At 40.5% G+C, this 7,836-nt stretch overlaps 2 protein-coding genes across 2 annotated transcripts; one reads left to right on the top strand and one right to left on the bottom strand.

Moving 5' to 3' along the window:
* Window positions 1-378: 378 nt before the first annotated feature.
* LOC123823305 (olfactory receptor 1361-like) lies at window positions 379-1,887 on the top strand. Its single transcript, XM_045845895.1, has 2 exons — window positions 379-1,302; window positions 1,870-1,887. The coding sequence occupies exons 1-2, from the start codon at window positions 379-381 to the stop codon at window positions 1,885-1,887; spliced, it is 942 nt and encodes a 313-aa protein (XP_045701851.1).
* Window positions 1,888-5,956: 4,069 nt separating this feature from the next.
* LOC123823295 (olfactory receptor 1Q1-like) lies at window positions 5,957-6,902 on the bottom strand. Its single transcript, XM_045845872.1, is given in 2 exon segments — window positions 5,957-6,688; window positions 6,690-6,902. Coding segments are annotated over 2 exon segments (945 nt in total).
* Window positions 6,903-7,836: the final 934 nt, after the last annotated feature.

The raw sequence follows: 7,836 nt of genomic DNA, 5'->3' as shown, positions 1-7,836 counted from the left end.
AAAAATGTGTGATATTTAGTATGCTCTTCAGCCCATATCAAGTACCAAGGAAATTTTGTGTAAAGCGATGCCTTTATTCTTTTACAGTAAATTTCATAAAAGCAGGGACCACGTATGATTTACCCTGCTGTCCTTAGTATCTATCAAATTGAAAGATTCCTAGTGATCAATAAATGAACATGGAATAAACTAAGGAGTGGGTGGGTGAGCAAGTGGATGGGTAAAAAGATAATGGCAAGGGTAATAAATTAAAGGGGAAAAATTCCTCTGAAACTAGTGACATCCATGCATGAAAAGATGTTTCCTGAGAGTTATCCCAGAGTAAATTTCACGTTTGATTTTAACATTTGATTTTTGCAGGTATGTGGATTGTGTCTCATGGCCACTAGAAACAGGACAGAAGTAACTGACTTTGTCTTACTGGGACTGTCCAGCTGGCCAGAGGTGCAGCCAGTTATTTTTGGGATTGTCCTTGTCATGTACCTGGTGGCAGTTTTGGGCAATGCCCTGTTAGTAATTGTTGCCCTCTCAGACCCCAAGCTTCAGACTCCCATGTATTTCCTGCTCAGCCAGCTCTCCTTTATTGACATATTTCTCACAACCATCACTGTTCCCCAGATGCTGGTCCACACACTGTCTGTGAATAAAACCATCTCCTTTAACCACTGCATGCTCCAGCTGTTCTTTTTCATGGCTGTGGGCAGCATGGAAGGCCACTTGTTGGCTGCCATGGCCTATGACCGCTATGTTGCCATCTGTGACCCCTTAAGATACTCTGCCATCATCAGCAACCGCTTCTGTCTACGCATAACCTTGACCTCATGGGTAGTTGTCAGCCTCAATAGCCTCCTTTACAGTGTATTGGTCACCCAGTTAACCTTCTGTGGCAACAAGGTCACCCACTTCTTCTGTGACATCACACCACTGCTGAAGCTCTCCTGCACCCGACCAGTGATCAATGAAATGCTAATATTCACAGAGGGGGTAGCTGTGGTGGTCAGCCCCTTCTTCTTCATTTTGGGTTCCTATGCCCGCATTGGTGTTGCTATAGCCCGTATGCACTCAGTTGCTGCCTTGCGCAAAGCTCTGTCCACCTGTAGCTCCCACATCCTGGTTGTGCTGCTCCTGTACGGCTCTGTGATCCGCATGTACCTCCGGCCCTCCTCCAGCTATGACTTGGACCAGGATCGCCAGGTCGCCATCTTTTACACGGTAGTTACCCCTATGGTAAACCCACTGATTTACAGCCTGAGGAACCAGGAGGTTAAAGGAGCTCTGCGAAGGCTGTCCAGGAAGCTCTGCGTCTCAGTAAACTTCCAGCCTGGTTCCCAGGCCAACCAGGGGTGGCAGCACATCTCCTGAGCCCCAGAAGTTAAGATCTAATTTGAAAATGCCTCAAGTACATGAGCTGCACTCCTAATAACTGGTACGGCTCACATTCTGGTGGAATAATCTTTCTCATTGGCTCTGTCTTGTCTGGATTTGGGAAGAAGTGAGTTTTTTTAATAAATAGTTCTTGGCCCCGTTTACTGACCTAGAATCTCATCACTTTGGAAATGAAAAGATACTTTTAAATAATCCAACTTGCACCTCTCATGTTTCAGATCTGATACTTTGATCATTTTAGTAATGGTGTGGCATGTCCTGTCTTCCAGAGAGAAGTCAAAATGAGTTATAATAACATTGTACAGAAGAGTGATTTTTCAGTAAACCAATTTCTTGGAATTGTAGTAAGTTTATAGTTTCTCATTATTCTTAACTGACTAACAGTGAGCAGTTCAACACTTATAATGACTGAGTTATTCCATCTGAGCTTTATGTGTTTTCATAAAGGGCAGTGTAGTTCACTGATAACAGAGAGTGGAGGAGTCTTCACAGTGGCTCTAACGCCAGGAGGAGGCGGTCAGATTCAGGATGTATATAGTAAGCAGAGCTGTTTAGACCCATAGAGAGACTAGATGCAATATGTAAGTGAAAAGGAAGAATTAAGGATGGATCATGAAAATGAATGGAATAATTATTTATATGTGGAAAGTTCTGTGGAAGTAGAAGGCACATAGATATAGTGGGGGGACAAAATCAATAACGTTTTGGCCATGTTAATTTTTTGATATCTGTCCAAGTGGAGATATTTCTTTTTATTTTCTTTTATTTTTTATTGTTGTTTGAATACAGTTGTCTCCTTTTTCCTGCCACCACTTTCCCCTGGCATATCCACCCCCACCCTTTATCCTTACCCCCTTTGGCTTTGTCCATTGGTCCTTATACGTGTTCCTTCATGACCTGTTCCCTCCCTCCCCCCTACCTGGTTATGTCCCTCCTCCTTCCCCTATAGTCACTGTTAGTTTGTTCTTAATTTTAAGGTCCGTGGTTATATTTTGCTTGTTTGTTTGTTTGGTTGATTAGGTTCCACTTATAGGTGAGATCATATGGTATTTGTCTTTCACCACCTGGTTTACTTCACTTAGCATAATGCTCTCTAGTTCCATCCATGCTGTTCTAGAAGGGTGGGAGCTCCTGCTCCTTTCTGCTGCATAGTATTCCATTGTGTAAATGTACCACAGCTTTTTGATCCACTCATTTACAGTGGAGATCTTTCACAGACAGTAAATACATTATTCTTGAGGCTCAAGGCCTTGTCCTGAGGTAGAAATGTCACAACAAAATGTAGATGATATCTGAAGCCATGGGGCTAGGTAATACCACATAGTGAGAGAACTACGAAGAGAGCCTGAGATGGTTGCTCACTCCAGCATTTAGAGATCTGGGAGAGGAAATAGCAGAGGAAACTGAGAAGTGGCTATTAGCTGGAAGAAGGAAGGTAAGTTTGGTACATGTGAATCCTAGGAAAAAGTGTTTTTGGAATATGGGAGTGGTCACTTTCTCAAATGCAATTGAGAAGTCATTAATGAGAACAGATAATTGATTATTAGGTTTGACAAGATATAGAGTATTAGAAACTTTGGTAAGGACAGTTGAGTGAAGTGTTAGGGGAAAAATTACAATTGTCATTTTATGATAAAATTGCTAGAGGGTAAGCAGAGGCTGTGATAATAGACATTTATCAAGTATGATTTTTTAAAAAAAGACAAGTGTTGTGTAACTTGAGGAGGACATGAGTCAAGAGAGAATTTCTTCTAATTTTTGTAAAGACTTGTGACATTAAGCATCCTTTGCTGATAGAAATAATTCAGTATATAGTGAAACATTCAGGATTCAAGAGAGAAGGTAATTAATTGCAAGAATAAAGTCCTTGAAATGGGATGCATATCTGTTCAGGGGATGTTTTTATCTAAGAAATGAACCTCCTCTTTCTGTGTAACAAAAAGGAAGTCAGCGGATGCAGGTGGGCGGGTGAATTTGACGGCAGGAAGATGGCATATTCTTGAAGAGACTTCAGGTGACAGTGATGGGGAGTAGGATTGTTTTAGAGAATTGTAGAAAGAAGTGATGTGAAATATGTGAGTCTGAGAAAGTGGAGTACTAGGAAATGTTATGGTAAGCTTCAACTCTGCCAAAATTGAGTGACCATTTAGGTTTTTCATTTGCAAGTATAATACTAGTCATGGCAGTCTGGTTGGGTGATATTCTCCAACAGTTTTCAGGTAACCAAGTACACTCGTGAATAAACAAAAGGTTGGCTTTGCCTTGCACAATCCTTGTGCTAGGATTTTGCCAGGTAGGGCAAAAGGGAATGAAAGAAGTAAGGGCGTGTTACAAAAAAGGAGGTTTATAGTCCTGGACCATAACGTGTATTCTTGTAAAAGGGGGAAGGAAGGACATAAATTAGGTGACGGATAATGAAAAATTATTTCAAGGGATAATAGATCTCAGTGGTGAAAGAATTAGAAGCTGATAGGAAGTGAAAAGTTTAAAGTTGAGATTTCACCAGTGGTGCAATCATTTGTAAAGGCAGAGTCTAAGATAGGACCATATGAGTGGGTGGCTAAGATGGGAAAGTAAAAGATTGTTGAAGCTAAACAGGTCAGGAACTGAGAATCCAAGCTGTTAGAGAAACCATTTATATGGATATTAGTGTTTCCAAAATTGATAATTAAATAGTGGTGAAGAGTATTCAGAGATTCAGATGCTGAACTCATCAAGGAGCGAGGGAGAAACACCAGAAAGTTTCTTTATTTTCTTTATTTTATTTTTTTCATGATTTGATATACACATACATAGTGAAATGACTACTATAGTCAGATAATGAACATATTATCTCCTATCATAGTTACCAATTTTTGGTGTGTGGTAGAGCACCTGGAAACTAATCTCTTAGCAAATTTCCAGTATTCAGTACAGTGTTATTAACAGTAGTCATCACTAGTCACGTTATATTGCTAGACTTATTGATCCTGTGTAACTGTAATTTTGTATCCTTTGACCGACATCTACCCATTTCCCACAGCTTCCTGCCACCGATAACTTTTGTTCTGCTCTTGGCATCTATATATCTTTTTAAGATTTCACATGTAAGAGATGTCATGCAGTTTTGTTTTTTTCCTGTGTCTGGCTTATATCACTTAGCATAACATCCCTCAGGTTCACTCATGTTGTCACAAATGGCAGGATATTATTTTTTAAGGCTGAACAATATTTAATTTTATGTATAAATATGGTCAAAAGTAGGTTTACAGTTCATATGGAAAATAATAAAATAACTAATAAATAGTAATACAATAATAAACTGTGTTTTCACATACTCAAAACAGTAAATCTACTTTTGCCAAACCCTGTAGAGGTTACAAGAAACTTTACTTTATTAGGTAATTAAAATTACCACAATTTTAGCTCCTTTTCAACTCAGTGCCATAATCACTTATATCTTAAAATAGAAACTTTATCCAGACAAATGGACTAAAATCAACCACCTTCTGCCCCATGTCCTAGGAGGCCCCTCTCACCTTTTTCTTTTGATCTTACACCATAAAACTGAAGAATTGACATGTTAATAAACATCATGGCTCTTGGACCTTTTCCGCATGTGTAGCAGCATCAATCGGCCTGCAGACAAACACCCAGTAAAACAGACAAGTTCCGTACTGTCGACTATAGAAAAGATCAGGAGTGTGCTGAGACAAAGGAGTATAAGTTATTCTGGAATGGTACTGCTAGTGAATTTAAGAAAACGCTGGCTGGCAGAGCTTAACTGTGCAACATCTGTAACTCCTGACCTTATTCATTGGATATTTGTCATTATGTCCCTTTCCCCATGTTGTAATAGTTCCTCATTTCATTTATGGTGGAAGACAGAACCTCCCTCTATCTTGTAGAAGGTAAAAGCAGCTATATTCTTCTCCCAGTTTCCCTATTAACTAGAGCATGAGCAAGGGACCACAACTTGGCCAGTCACATATGCCACCTTATTTTGAATCTAGGTGTGGTGGTGCAAAGAATAAGAACTGGGCAGCTTTTTCTAGAGGTAGTCACTTCTGGTTCAGGCCTCCAGGGGCTATACCCAGTGACTATTGCTGATAACTCTTGTTGGTGAGGATACAAGTGGCAGTGAACAAAGTTTGGTGACTATAGCAGTGAACTCATCAGACCAATTCTGGGATATGATTTTGACTGTGGTTCTTTCCCATTTTATTGAGCTTAGTTGCTTAGTCCTCTTGGAAAATCCATATATACTTTCAATAAACATTTCCTTCATGAATCAATGAGAACTGGTTTTTGTTCCCTGCATCTGACTGACTCTGAGAGTTAGAGCCCTGGTGTTTAATGGCAGATCCAGAAAACAACCTGTTATAACCAAAGCCATGCTAATGTTTTATATTAAATACATAGTTTCATGTGCTTTGCATTGAAGGGATATCTCAGGACAATATCCAATGAGAAAAATCTGTGATATGTACTTAATTTAGATATTTCTGGGAAGTTTTAAGGTAAACATATGCGAGGGACAAAACTGTTTCCCCAGAATCACAGATAAAACTTGGAACTCTGTTTTGGAGTTTTATCTGAAGAAAGAAATCCATATTCTGCTCCTCCATTTCCTGAAGGCTCCTTTGACATCCCCATTTCTCAGGCTGTAAATGAAGGGGTTCAACATGGGGGTCACCACTGTGTGCATGACTGTCAGGATTCGACCCTTGGCCACTGAATAGCTGGAAAGAGGCTGGAAGTAGACACATGTGAGGGTGCCATAGAAGAGAGCCACCACAATGAGGTGGGAGCCACAGGTAGAAAAGGCCCTCCCCTTGCCCTTGGCTGAGGGGCTCCGGAGGACCACTGAGATGATGCAGGCATAGGAGGCAATGATGAAGGCCAGAGCCCCACTGATGACAATAACACCTTCTGTGTGAATCATCAGGGTGTTGAGGTGAGTGCTGGTGCAGGATAACTTCATCAGAGGGTAGAGGTCACAGAAGAAGTGAGGGATCCTGTTATCTGCACAGAAGATCAGTCGGCCCATGAGAAGGGTGTGCAGCAGGGCATGAAGATGGGAGAGGATGTGGCACAGAGCCACCATCTGCAAACACAGCATTTTGGTCAGAATCGTAGGGTAGCGGAAAGGGTGGCAGATGGCTGCGTATCTGTCATAGGCCATCATAGCCAGGAGGAAGTTTTCCATGGCTGCAAAGCATATGAAAAAATAAGTCTGGGCTAAGCAGCCAGTGTAGGAAATGGTCTTTGTAGGAGAGAAGATGTTCTGCAGCATCTTGGGGACCGTGGTAGAGGTAAAGCAAGATGTCTGCCAAAGCCAAGTTACTGAGGAAGATGTACATGGGTGTGTGGAGGCATGGAGTAGAGGTGATCAGTGTGATGATGGCTAAGTTGCCAGAAATGTTGATTGTGTACATGAGTAGAAAAAGAAGGAAGAGTGGGATCTGTTCTTCTGGGTGGGTAGAAATGCCCAAGAGAACAAAATGGGATACACTAGTCCAGTTGATACTGTCCATCTGTTGCCAAAAGAACAAAAAGGATTATTACCATTTTTATTGAAGCATAATTGACATATAAGATTATATTAGTTTCAGGTGTACAATATAATGAGTCAGTGTTTGTACACATTGTGAAATGATCACCATGGTAAGTCTAGTTAACATCCATATACTAGTGCACATGGTTACAGGGTTTTGCTGTGATGAAGACTTTTAAAGTCTACTCTATTAGCAACTTTCCCATATTGCAATGTAGTATTATTAACTCTAGTCACCATGCTGTACGTTATATCCCATGACTTATTTATTTTATAACTGGAAGTTTGTACTTTGGGATTCCCTTCATGCATTTTGCCTACCTCCCCTACCCTTCACTTCTGGTAACCACCAGTCTGTTCTCTGTATCTATGTGTTTTAATTTTTTTAGAGTCCACATAATAATGAGATCATATTGTATTTGTCTTTCTTTGACTTATTTTAGTTAACGTAATACCCTCAAGGTCCATCCATATTGTTGCAAATGGCAAGGTTTCATTCTCTTGTGTGTGTATATATGTGTATATATAAGATAGATTGTTTCCTGTCTTGTAAATAATGCTGCGGTGACCATGGGATTGCATATGTCTTTTCAAGTTAGCATTTTTGTTTACTTCAAATAAATACCCAGAGTAGAATTGTTGGGTTATATGGTAGTTCTATTTTTATTTTTTAAGAGATTTTGTTTATTTATTTTTAGTGAGAGGAGAGGGTGGGGGGAGAAACATCAGTGTGTGGTTGCCTCTGCGTGCCCTCTACTGGGGACTGGCCCGCAACCCAGGCATGTGCCCTGACTGGGAATCAAACTAGCAACTCTTTGCTTCTCAATCTGGCGTTCAATCCACTGAGCCATGCCAGCCAGGGCTGATAGTTCTATTTATAATTTTTTTGAGGAACTGCTATACTGTTTTCCAAA

The sequence above is a fragment of the Phyllostomus hastatus genome, unplaced genomic scaffold, assembly GCF_019186645.2.
Source record: "Phyllostomus hastatus isolate PE091 unplaced genomic scaffold, TTU_PhHast_1.1 phas_contig_495, whole genome shotgun sequence".
Lineage (NCBI taxonomy): Eukaryota > Metazoa > Chordata > Mammalia > Chiroptera > Phyllostomidae > Phyllostomus > Phyllostomus hastatus.
Note: the sequence above shows the minus strand (reverse complement) of the source record. Positions and strands in the feature narration are given on the sequence as shown.

Bases quoted from the DNA above. Each gene is read 5' to 3' on its own strand.
- LOC123823305 (XM_045845895.1), top strand. From the start codon at position 379: ATGGCCACTAGAAACAGGACAGAAGTAACTGACTTTGTCTTACTGGGA.